At 44.9% G+C, this 13,200-nt stretch overlaps 1 protein-coding gene across 1 annotated transcript; it reads right to left on the reverse strand.

Moving 5' to 3' along the window:
• Positions 1-7,814: 7,814 nt before the first annotated feature.
• LOC108797248 (olfactory receptor 10A4-like) lies at positions 7,815-12,293 on the reverse strand. Its single transcript, XM_018568817.1, has 3 exons — positions 11,346-12,293; positions 8,355-8,454; positions 7,815-7,855 (listed from the first exon to the last, which is right to left on the reverse strand). The coding sequence occupies exons 1-3, from the start codon at positions 12,291-12,293 to the stop codon at positions 7,815-7,817; spliced, it is 1,089 nt and encodes a 362-aa protein (XP_018424319.1).
• Positions 12,294-13,200: the final 907 nt, after the last annotated feature.

A 13,200-nucleotide genomic window follows, 5' to 3' on the forward strand; every position in this document is an offset into this window, starting at 1 on the left:
GCGTTTTAGGCCCACATCGTGTGGGATGGAGGTATAGAGGGAAGTGACATCTAATGATAGCCAGGAGTATGTAGGGTCCCATGTGTATTGTGAAAGTGTTTGGATTAAATGGCCGGAGTCTTTTATGTATGAAGGTAGGTTGGTGACTAGGGGTTGCAGGAAGTGGTCAATGTAAACCGATAATCCACTAGTTAGACTATTGGTGCTGGCTATTATTGGACGGCCAGGGGGTGCACTGGTGTTTTTGTGGATTTTGGGCAGATGATAAAAATAGGGAGTTTGGGGGAGTTGGGGATGTAAAAAAGCTCTCTCTTTTTTGGTAAGAATGTTGTCTTCCGTGGCTGTTTCGAGAAGGTGAAATAATTCTGTTTGGTAGATGGTGAGGGGATCTGATGTTAGGGGAGTGTAAGTGGACTTGTCATCTAAGAGTCTGCGGGCTTCGTTCACGTAGTCAGACCGATCCTGAATAACAATGCCGCCGCCCTTGTCTGCTTGTTTAATGACTATATCGTGGTTGGTGGTGAGTTCTTTTAGGGCGGAGGTTCATTTCCAAAGTGGCCACCACCCGAGATGGATTCAAAATATTCCTAAAAGTCAATTTTGTAGGCTCAGGCGCAACTGTTCTAAAACCACAGACTACAACACACAAAGCCAAATGCTCGCCAACAAGTTCAAAGACAAATGCTACCCAGCTTCACTAATCCAGGAGGCCTACTCCACATACTTAACACCACCCGCTCCCAAAGCCATCACACCGTCAGACCACGAGACAGACATAAGATTCATTACCACCTATAACAACAACCACAACGCCATACAGCGCATCCTGTGGAAAAATTGGCACATTCTCAAACTAGATCCTAAACTAGGTCCCTCCATCCCAACAAGACCCACAGTCACGTTCAGGAATGCTAAGAACCTGAAAAACAAAATAGCAGCCAGCAAAATCCAAAACCCCAGAGCAAACCTGATGCCACTTCTAAAGTTTGACCACAGAGTGGGCACATTCCAATGCAAGAAACCACGTTGCCTGACGTGCCAGTTTATTTCTCATGGCCAATCGGCATTCACAGACAGCGCCAATAACAACCACCCCATTAAACAATTCATCACATGTTCCCACGACCATGTCATCTACGGTCTGAAATGTCCTTGTAATTTAATATACGTGGGTCGTACCATCCGTCCACTAAGAAAAAGAATAGGCGAACATAGAAGATTCATCTCAGAGGGTGACCCAGACCACAGCGTCCCACGGCATTTTGCACACAAACATAACAAACGCATCCAAGATCTGCATGTATTTGCTATCAACGTACTGGATATACCAGCTTAACACTTTAGTTTCCAATGGACTGAATGAGGAGTTGGAGATCCTCACCCTCATCTGATCCAACTACATTAACCATTTTGCATCCCCACCATTTTTTGCACGCTACTTGTTTTTTTTCATGTTGCATAACTGCAATAAAAGGACCAAGTTTTTGCTGTACTGTTTTGCTCTGCTAAATATCCCAGATATCCTATTCCAGATCCACCAGAATCCTACTCTCTAGACTCAGATGATGATAAAGAGGATGAGCTGATACGGGGCCGTCGATGTCAGCGGACCCAAACTTTAGCCCACCATATACCATTTAGTGAACTAAATGGCCTGGTCAGGGATTTGGACCTGCATAAGAGTAAGGAAGAGCTACTGGGCTCCAGATTACAACAGTGGAACCTCTTGCAGAGTGATGCAGATCTCTATTTTCCGTGATCACCAAAAAGATCTGGTTCCGTATTTCTTAGTGGAAGTTGATTAGTTTTTTTTGCAATATCAATGGCCTACTGACAGCCCTTAACATTACCCACAATCCAGATGAATTGAGATTATGCATAGGTTCATCTAAAACTAGTCTAAATGCTGTTTTAATGCACAATGGCAATGTTTTGCCATCCGTTCCTCTCGGGCATGCAGTCCACATGAAAGAAACATAAGAAAACATGAAACAGCAGCTGAGGTGTATAAAGTATGAGGAACGTCAGTGGCAGCTCTGTAGTGATTTGAAAGTTGTTGCCCCATTGCTTGGCCTGCAGGGTGGATACATGAAGTACTGCTGCTGTTTTGTAAATGTGACAGTTGAGCCAGAGATTCTCATTATGTCAAGAAAGACTGGCCATCACAACAGTCCTGGGAGCCAGGGAAGGAAAATGTTCCAAATCCAGCTCTTGATGGCTCTCAGAAAATGTTGTTACCACCGTTGTATATAAATCTGGGGCTGATGAAGAACTTTGTAAAGGCTGTGGACAAAACAAAACCAGGTTTCCATTATCTCTATGAAAAGTTTCCAAGGCTTAGTGAAGCCAAAATCAATGAAGGCGTCTTTGTCTGTCCACAGATTCGAGAACTTCTCAGAGATGACAAGTTTGATCTCCTGTCGTTCCGCAAGGAAAATAAGGCATGGGAAGCCTTCAAGTGCATGGCAACAGAGTTTCTCGGGAACAGCAAGGCAGATGACTATAAAAAACGCATGGAAAATTTGCTCAGGTCCTCTAAAGCACTTGGTGCAAACATGTCCCTGAAAATCAACTTCTTACACTCGCATTTAGACTATTTACATAGTTACATAGTATTTGAGGTTGAATAAAGACATTAGTCCATCAAGTCCAACCTATTAGGATCTCATTCTAGGAGTACAACACACTCCCGGTTGTATGTGCAGAGACCCCCTCTGGTATAGGCAAATCTTTGGCCCCGTAGGCTGAGGTAATAGCCTGGACGACCCATGATGCGATGAGTCTGGTACCCCTCTGTTTGAAAGTGACTCTCTCGTATGCTACCATCCTGTCAAGTTCCACTATCCATGAGTTCAACGTAGGGTGGGAGGGGGAGATCCACTTATGGACCACCATCCTGGTTGCGGTAAATAGGGCCCGTTTAAATGCTAAAGTAGTGTGATGTGTAAGATCGTCAGATTCCACAATGCCCAGGATACATGATAATGGGGAGTTTGTCACTGAGGATGTAAATACAAGGTTAAGGGTATCCACAATCTGATCCCAATACCGAACCAGCCTAGGGCATCTCCAAAGCAGGTGGATCAGGGAACCACAATGAAAACAACACTTGGGGCATTTGGTGTCCGCTCTAAGCCTGATACGGAACAATGACTCAGGAGTGCGATACGTTCTGTGAAGTATGAACAGTTGTGTCAGTCTTTGGGTGGGAAATATGGAGACCTGGGTAACCACCTGGAGAACGTCCTCCCAGATATCATCCTCTATGGGCCCCACATCCCCCTCTGCACTTCAAAGGGAGAAGGACATTGGACTTAACCAGAAGATGAGCATATAGAAAGGAGCTAATCCCCTTAGTGGAGGTCGCCAATAATACAGTATCAAATATCGGAGTGGGAGATAGAACTGGGGGGCACTGACTAAACTGGGATTTCGAGGCATGAGTAATCTGGAGGAACTGGAAGTAGCACCTACTGGGAACTCCATATATTTCAGTCAATTCCTTAAAGTCCCACAGTCTGCCCTCCCTATACAAGTGGGAAATAGTTAACACCCCTTTGCTAGTCCAGTCAACGGTGCCCTGGAGATGAAGGAGCTCCGGTAGGCGTCCATTCCGCCACAGTGGCGTGTGTCGGGTCAGGGCACCGATGCCCAGTGCTAGTTTAGCCGCATCCCAGACCTGCCCCATCAACTTCAGTGTAGGGTATATAGAGTAAGTTCTACCGTATGGATCACTATCCAAATACTGCAAAGGGCTTAGCCCCCTGAATAGGTGGAGAAGGATACGGAAGGACTGTGGTTGATGATCCCACAGGTGCCCAGCCTGTAAAATGTTGCAGCTGTGAAGCTAGGAAAAAAAACCATGGGCAGGGGAGGGCAAGCCCCACCGAGGCTTTTGGCCGCTGTAGTACATCAAGTTGCAGCCTAGAGGGTTTCAATTTCCATATCAGTTCCCTAAAGCTGCTATCGATTAACCGGAATGTTTTTTTATCGATCAAGAGAGGGGAGTTATGAAGCACATAGAGTAATTGAGGCATCCAGACCATCTTAATCAAATTTGCCCTATCGGCCACCGACAGTGGTAATTTGACCCAGGAGTTACGCTGAGTCTCCCCAAAAGAGGGTATAAGTTCAGAGTAAGATAGTCGCTCGGGAATTTGTATTCCTAGGTATGTAATGGTAGATTGTACCTGTAGGTGCGCCATAGTGGTATCCAGTGGTGCACTCAATGGATCTAACGGGAGATTAGATTTCTCCCAGTTAACAACCAGGCCTGAGTAGGTAGCAAATTCCGACAGTAGGGACATAACACTGGTCAGGGAGGGCACCGTGTCCGCCAGGAACAACAAGGTGTCGTCGGCATATAGGACTATCTTCTCCTCTAGCGCGCCCCGTTTGAAGCCTATCACATCCACCGAGTGTCTGACCAGGGCAGCAAGAGGCTCAATAGCCAGGGCAAATAGTAAGGGTGACAGAGGGCACCCCTGCCTGGTGCCCCTCTATAAAGTAAAGGCAGAGGACAGGGAGTCATTAACCTTGATCTTTGCAGAGGGGTGGTGATTTAGCAACCTCACCCATCTGCAATAATTAGGACCAAAGCCGAAGGCGTCCATCACTGCCCACAGATAGCGTCACTCCACACTGTTGAATGCCTTAGCTATGTCCAGGGCGAGTAGCGCCCTGTTGCCCATATTATCGGCAGGAACTTGCATGTTCAGAAACACTCTACGGATGTTAATGGCGGTGGATTTGTTGGGCAAAAAGCCGGATTGGTCTGGATGTATTACTGACGCAATTTTCTGGGACAGCCGCATTGCAAGCACTTTGGCCAAGATCTTAATATCGGCTTTCAGTAAGGAAATAGGTCTATATGATTCCGGCAACAGCGGGTTCTTATTCCTTTTGGGGATCACCACTATTGTAGCCTCATACATTGTGTTTGGTAGTGAGCCAGTGGAAAAGGCATCATTATACGCCTCCAGGAGTGCAGATAGGAGAGTAGTAGTGTAAGTTTTATATACCTCAATAAGGAGCCCATCCGGACCAGGCGCCTTACCACTGGGGAAGCTAGCCAGCGCCACTTCCAGCTCCTCCAGAGTAAGTGGGGCCTCGTGGTCCATGCTGTCAGCAGGTGACAAGGATGGAAGGGGAACGGTTTGCAGGTAGGACGAAAGCTCAAAGTCAGAATAACTAGCCTTAGTTTGATACAGGCATGCGTAAAACGTTCGGAAGATTTCGGACACCATACCCTGGCTCGAATGGGTATCCCCCATAGTGTCAGAAATAGCGCCGATATGGCTAGAGGGTTGTTGGGCTCTGGCTACTTGCACCAGGAGTTTACCTGCCGTGTCCCCCTCTGCCCAGAAGACCCGCTTGGTGAAAAATAGCTTATTCTGGGACTGCTCCTCCAACAGGGTATTTAGAGAGCCTTGTGCAGTCAACCACTCTGCCTCTACATGCCGTAGGGTTGGCCACATAGGTCCTCTCACTATCGCAACCAGTTGGCGGGCCAAAGTCAGGTCCTGCCTAGTCTTCGACTTAATAGCCATAACCTTCTTAAGGAAAATACCCCTGAGGTAGGCCTTCAGCGTATCCCAAACCACACCAAAAGGCGCAGAGGTAATATTCACAGACAAGAAAAATCCAACGTCACTCTCCAATGCTGTGTGATCAGTAATTAACGTCAGCCAAAACGGGTGTAAGCGCCAAGGGAGTAGGGACCTACGGCTGCCTAGGCGCATCTTAACAGTGAGCATGGAATGATCTAAAAGGCACCTCGGGTGAATATCAACCGATTTGACATAGGAAAACATTTCCTCGGTGCTCAGGGCAAGATCAATCCGCGAAAGGGAGTTATGCGACTTAGAGTGGCAGGTGTACTGTAAATCAGTGGGATGGGAAATGCACCACAGATCCACCAGCCCCAGCTCCCCACAGAGCTTGCTGAGAGGTGTTGCAAGTTGCGCATCCGGCGCATCCGGTGAAGTAATAAAATGAACTAGGATCACACTAATCCAGCACGTTATTAATCTCACGTGCCCCACTCAATATGGCCGCCGCTTAAGTGGGGCAACTCAGAATAATAACGTGCTTGAGTAGTGTGATCCTAGCAGTAAAAAGTGTTTCTCTCCCGGCCGGGATGTGCACTCACCAGCCCAAGCAGCTCCATCGGGTAAAGAAGGGAAGGGGGAGGAGTCCAGTGACGTCACGGACATCGACATCACCGGACTTCTCCCCCTTCCCTTCGTTAGCCGACAGCCACTTGGGGAAGGGGGAGGAGTCCGGTGACGTCGATGTCCGTGACGTCCTGGATCTTCAACGGAAGACCCGGAAGCCGGCGGAGAGGTGAGTACGGATCAAAAGAACTTTGATCGATCAAAATAATTTTAATAGATCAAAAAAATTAACGATTAATCGAGGGATTAATCGTTAATTTCCGCAGCCATAGTAAAATTGAAACCGTAAACCAAAAACGGTAGAAACAACGTCCACGCAGGGAAGCCTTCAGGGTAAGGTGGCAACAGTCCGTACCACTGGAGGTATTCCCGAACAAAAAAACCATAGGGAGTCCTTCCAGTGCGTTGGCACCAACAGTAGAGAGATGGGGAGTTCCAAGCCCCGTGACAGTAGGTACAGTCAGGCATCCGTACCAAAGCAATGGGCTCAAGTAAGAGGCAAAGCTAAGCGGTCAGGTGTTTGAAGAAGCCCGGCGGCGATCATACTTATCCAGCCATGACGAAGCTTGTGCAGGAATATAAAAAAACTGTGTTTCTCCATTAGCGACCACACCGAGCCTCGCAGGGTAAAGTATGGAGTAGGACAGGTGTAGGTGCTGCAGACGCTTCTTAACCTCATGGAATTTTGCTCTGTGTCGCTGAACCTCCTGTGAGAAATCTGGGAACAGCATAACCTTAGAGCCAGCCAGAGAGATTTCTCCAAGATCCCGCGCCTTTCGCAGAATATGCTCCTTATCCCGGTAGTTGAGTAGCCAGATCAATAAGGGTCTAGGAGGATTTCCAGGTGGCAACGGACGAGATGGAACCCTATGGGCCCTTTCCACAGCAAATAGCGGGGACAGGTAATCTTTCTCGAAGACTTTGCACATCCAGCATTCAATAAAATCAGTAACATTGGCCCCTTCAGCCTGCTCTGGTATGCCAACAGCACGGATATTATTGCGGCATAGCCGGTTTTCAATGTCATCATTTTTCAAGGTATTCGCAGATATGTCATGCAGTGCCGTTTTAACATCAGCAATCAGGGGAGATATAGAGTACTCCAGATCACTAACTCTACTTTCCAGGGCTGAGGTGCGTTCCCTCACTTTTTGTAGAGCATGGCGTATAAAGGTGATATCAGCTCTCATCCCATGCACCTCCCCTGTGAGAGAGGTTATGCAGAGTTACAGAGCTGTACCGCCGAGAGGACATCAGCAATAGTGGGTTCAGCTGGCTTGGCCTTGGCTTTAGGCATTTTGGGGCCCCTCCTGGGCTGAGGAGCTTTATTTACTGTGGCCAAGATGCCTGGCAGCAGCTCTCTGCGGGAGGCCCGATCCGCTGAATAAGAGAGCCTCTGTCCCTTAGCAGGAGTGTCAGGGTGGCGGGTGAAGCACTCCAGCCTCGCCGCTGTATCCCGGCCCCTGTCCCCTATCTGCTTAGTAGGGGTGGGGAGCGTGTGGAAAGTGCTGCCACCGCCATCTTGGATCACGGTGGGGAGACCCTTGCCTTCCTTCTTCTTCGTCATCCCTCGGCCTCAATATGGAAGCAAGTAGCCCGAAAATGGCATGTGGGTGTCAGCAACACCTATGCAGGCGGCTAGTGCAGGATAGACGGATACAGGTAAGCCCGACGGGTATCTTTCAGGATAAAATGCGGGAGAGCTCCTCAACAAACGTCTGCTCACATACGGCTGATGGCCACGCCCCCACCTTGCACGCATTCTAGATTGGTGTCGCCACGCCACTCAAAAACCGTGGATACCCCTTGAACAGTCCTTCTCTCTGCTCCCCCTTAAGACTCTCCCTTGGTGCCCCATGGTGCCTCAGGCTCCCTGTGATTGGATCTCCTGACTTCCCTCCTGGACTGCAGGACCCTTTGTATATGCAGTAGGGGAGCAGAAACAGGTTTAGGGCCTCTCACTTTCTTAGGGGGCTCCAGTGGCCATGGAGCCTAGCCTGGCTCCTTTGGGGTACAGGCGCCACTACCATATGGCTCACTTCCTTTCCTCCATGCCTCGACCAACTTCGCTGACCCGCTCCCTGACGAGCTTTGAACGTGAATGTACCTCTTCAGAACCACTTCTGAAAGCCCTTTCATTATGTTATCAGCTGCTGCTAGCCCTGGACTGTGACTTACCTTTGCCCTTCCTTGCTGGGTGGGAACGGGATCTGGGGATTTCTTCTTTTTCACCCGTGGAAAAATCTAGAATATTGTTGCTCTCCCTGAAGTCTTCCATCTGCAATAAATATCAGGAATTGGGATATAAGATACGGACCCAATGTTAAGTACAATTTTCCCTGGCTCTAGTGACCGCTGTTGGAGATGCGGCTCATCCTCTGTGGGTATGCTCCGCGTTTTCTGGTCCTGCCCATCCCTTCAGAAGTTCTGGTCCCAGGTGCACTCCACTCCATTACTAAGCAGTTCTCGCAATCGCAGATTCCCAAGTCTCCCTCATATTTTCTTCTCCACCATAACTTAGGCTCTCTGCAAGGGTATAAACACTCCGTTAAAGTTCACTTGGTTAATGTGGTGCATGCTTGTGTTCCCGCTCTCAGGACACAGGTCTCCCCTCCCACCATCTACCTGTAGTTTAGTAAAATTAAGGATATCCGGCATATGGAGGACCTCACGGTGGCTCAGTTCTGCTTTACTTGGTACTGGTGGGATGAGTTTGCCTCCACTCCAGAATACCTGGATCTTCTTAAGTGAGACACCTGAAGCGGCTTTTGCCTCTTTCCTTTTCTTCCACTTTTCTACCATCTCTTCTTTAAAAAAATATATATATATTTACAATTAGCAATAATCGCGCCTCGGATAAACCTCATTGGCTACGATACTGCCACTGCGCATGTATGGCACTTCTTGCCTCCCATCTTTCCTTCCCCCCCTTCTCCCTTCGCTCCTCTTACCCTTCAATATCCGATTGGATGGCAATAGGTGTTATAACGCTTGCTGACCCATGCTAAAAATTTCTGAGTCTACAGTTTGTAACGTACCGCAGTAGTGATGTCTGCTGACAGTGGTCACACATATGTTCTCTTTTTACTGACCATTTTATTACCGAATGTTTACTGTATGTCTACCTGGTGCCTCAGTATTTGGTGGCTGTGTCCACTGCCATGAAGCTGGTTGTGAGCTCACCTTTGCGCTGCAATACCTTTGTTTGTTACATTCTGTGCTCTTAAATAAAGAATTTATCATATTAAACTTTGTTTAAATTAGCTAGATACATTCCTGGGGCATCAAAAGAAAAAGTGTTTAAAGGCTTACACTTTGTATTCCTTGGAAAAACAGCCTGAGTATATGTTTGGCATTATTACATGTCAGCTACTGAGTATATGTCTGGCATTTTTATTAATTAATATTCACAAACTATTGAAGAGGTTTGAATGCCACTAACACTACTGAAGACCTTGCTCCTATTGCAATTAGTTGGTCTCTCAATGTAGCGGTAAGATCTGCTATCTGGATCGCTACTACCAACAGCTGCCAGTGATTGTGTTCCTTCACAGGGGTAAATTTACTAAGTGAAATCAGGATTATTTTATAACTCATTGGAGTTAGAGGAGTTTTTTGAACGTCTGCAATTTCTATGTGCATTTTATTTCAGAACAGCTGCAAATCAGATCATTCAGTCACTCAGACTACATACTGTAAATTATGACTGGTGCATGGAACAAGTGCAACATGTTTAAAACAAAAATCTCCTGCTGAATGCCTCACGCTGAGGTTGTATCAGTTTGTTCTTGGCCGTCCTATCACTGAAAGGCATTTAGCGCTGTACCATTCATCACAATTACACCCTGGGGGCTTAGTGCCTGAGTTCAGCAGCTTTTTGTATTTTTTCAGTCTTATAGGAATTACGCAATAACTACAGTTTCTGGGTCATAATAACATTTTTTATTTTTACTCATTTTTACACATCCTTTCATTTACTATTTCCATTAGCGCAAGTTCTTTGGATTTATCTATGTTTAAAACAAAGCTTCTAAAAAACTTACTTCAGAGCTGTTTTCCACTTTGCCATAAAAAGAGCACTGCCTGGACCTAAAGCATGGTCTGTGCATGAATAACAAGTATGGAAGCCAGAAAGCAAGAACCATTGGACTTGGTATATATAGCACACAATTATTTTTGGTTTATGATACAATGAGGATTATTCTTCCACTGAGATTTGAGAACTGACGGTAAGAACTAACAAAATCCACTGTGTACATAGTTTAACTTTTTTTCTTTAGACGGACATATTTGCACTATTTATTTAAAACTGAACTTCACCCCTCCTCCCCATAACTAATCACTGGAATAGTTTAAGAGACAATATTCTAAATGCCAAAAGTACTCATCCTTTGGTCACATGACATGCTGGGTCGTAAGTTTCCTATGTTCTTTCTTGGTGGAAGTTTCTTCTTCAGTTGTCCATGTCACTGCCTGGGTGACATGGATACTTTCTATTGACTGTTCAATGGGGGGTCCATTAAAGACTGTAGCAGCTAAAGGCTGAAAGAGGTGACCAGTCATGACTCCGGGGAGTGCTGGTGGTGGTGAGGGACAAGGGCAATAGACTTAGGTAAGTAGAAAGGAGCTTCAAAAAAGGTATTTATTAAAATTAAACAAAAACTGCTGGATAGGTGATCTGGGAGTGGGATTGAAGCTTTGCCCAGATGGGCCCCTAAAATGTTCAGCATTTTCTTCAACTGTAATCACTGTTTTTCCATTGGATAATAATGTTCGGAACAGTTAGGATACACAAAATTACTTAACATTAGAAATAAGCAAATAGTTTTTCCAGGTTTGAGGTTTAACTTGGTTCAAGGCATTTAGATAGAAGTGGATATTTACAAATCTGTTGGCAGTTCATCCCAAAAAACTATATGTAATTTTTACATTATGGGGATGTTCAGGGGACTGCACTATGATGGTCATCAAACTCACCAGGCTGCCTTATCTTCTTCATAACAAGCAACCAGTTTACATTTGCTTGACTGTGCCTTGATATGACTTGTGTCTATGTTGGTGAAGGGGCATAACTATATAAAACTGTACTCAAGGCTTGAGAGGGGAACTTAATGCCCAAAGACAGGCACAATTACTTGCATATTTGTATTCATTCAGACTCTAATTTACATGCTTATGGTTAATCCTGATTTCACTAAGAATTCTAAATAGTCTCAATTTCCTTAATGCTGTCTTCACATCATTGTTCCTTAATGTGTATATATATGGATTTAGAAGTGGAGTGAAGGCAGTGTACATAAGAGCAAGGAATTTGTCATGCTGACTACCTTTGGGTCTGATATATACAACAATAGCAGTACAATAGAACAAGCTGGCTACAATAAGGTGGGATGAGCAGGTTGAAAATGCTTTTTGTTTTCCTTCTGAACTCTTAATTTTCATGATTGTCTGAATTATATGAACATAAAATCCTAAAATTAGGACAAATGGGACCACTGTGGCAAACACTGCAGCTGTACTTGTAACTACATTGCTGATAAATGGGTTTGAACAAGCCAAATTCTGCATTGGAGCCAGATCACAGAAAAAATGATTAACCTCATTAAGACCACAGAATTTCAACTGAGCTGTGAATATTGTAGGTATTAAAGCCATGATAATTCCAATAATCCAAGGAGCAACTGCAAGTTTCACACAATGTGATTTTTTCATAATAACTGTATAGTGCAATGGATTATTAATGGCTAGATCCCGATCAAATGCCATTACTGCAAGAAGATAACATTCTGTTACTCCAAGAGAATTAAAAGCATACAACTGTGCAAAACATCCCCCAAATGAAATAGTTCTACTAGCGTCCATCAAATTGGCTAGAAGTTTTGGGATGGTGACTGATACGAATATAATTTCCAAAAAAGCAAAAGTACTAATAAAAAAATACATAGGTGTATGAAGTGCACATTCATTTTTTACTAATATCAGTATGGCACAGTTCCCTAGTATGCAACCAATGTATGTCAATAGGATAAAAACGAAGAGTAAAGTCTGGAACTGCTTCAAGCTGGAAAAAGCTATAAGAATGAATTCTGTCACCACAGTCTTATTGATATCATTCATGGCATAGAAGGGCAATTCCTGTGAAGAAATAATAAATACACAGATCTTTAAAAGCATTGTACAAGTGTTTTACTGTATATAAATATTCTATATTGTTACACTATTGGTAAATCTGAGACACGTTTACCGGTCTTCTGCTGTGTGCACCATAAACTGAAGCCCACACATGGAGCTATCAGCTACTGGAGAATTCTATATTAGCAAAGAGATGGTTACAAAGTATGGACTTAATCAATGTACAATAGGGAGTTTCCCAGGCATAAAAAAAAATATTGACTGGAAGTCCATCCCACAAAGGTCCACCTATGTTATACTTACCTGGTTTGCTTCATTTTTTACAGGTATTTATATAGCTCCGACAATTTACACAGCACTTTGTGCAGCTATGTAATCCACATCAGTCCTGCCCTGAAGGAGCTTACAATCTAAGGTCCCTATCTCACATGCATACATACAAGAGGTGGCCAATAAGTTGGCCCTCACCAAGATCCAGATGTGCTAAGGATCTGAAATGTAGCCCACTGACTTTTCCTTCTGTACATATCCATCTCCTATGGTTACACACTTTTCACATCTGTGGAACAGACCTTTATTCCCATCTGCATAGAAGTATGCTGATTTGGAGGAAAACTAGCTATCAACTTCAGTAATGACTGCCTCATCATTGTGGAAACGTCTTCCACGTAAATGTTTCTTTAGATTTGGAAATAGGAAGTCCGAAGGTGAAAGGTCAGGTGAGTAAGGTGGATGGGGCAGAGATTCATAGCCACAATCGCGAACAAAAGGCCTTTATTAAAAAAAAAAAATTGATCCATCAACGTCATCCAGGGTCAATCAGGGCATCCAGCATTGTCCACAACGACTCGACAAAAAAAAAAAAAAAAAAAAAAAAAAAAAAAATTTAAAA

Source organism: Nanorana parkeri, unplaced genomic scaffold, assembly GCF_000935625.1.
Source record: "Nanorana parkeri isolate BGI_ZX_2015 unplaced genomic scaffold, ASM93562v1 scaffold1249, whole genome shotgun sequence".
Lineage (NCBI taxonomy): Eukaryota > Metazoa > Chordata > Amphibia > Anura > Dicroglossidae > Nanorana > Nanorana parkeri.

What these genes read in the sequence shown, in the direction of transcription:
- LOC108797248 (XM_018568817.1), bottom strand. Translation starts at nt 12,293, where the DNA reads ATGAATGATATCAATAAGACTGTGGTGACAGAATTCATTCTTATAGCT. An exon ending in TCAGGATTAACCATAAGCAT is followed by an intron (nt 8,455 to 11,345) that starts GTAAATTAGAGT and finishes TATTTATTGCAG; the next exon opens with ATGGAAGACTTCAGGGAGAG. An exon ending in CCCAGCAAGGAAGGGCAAAG is followed by an intron (nt 7,856 to 8,354) that starts GTAAGTCACAGT and finishes TTATCCTGAAAG; the next exon opens with ATACCCGTCGGGCTTACCTG.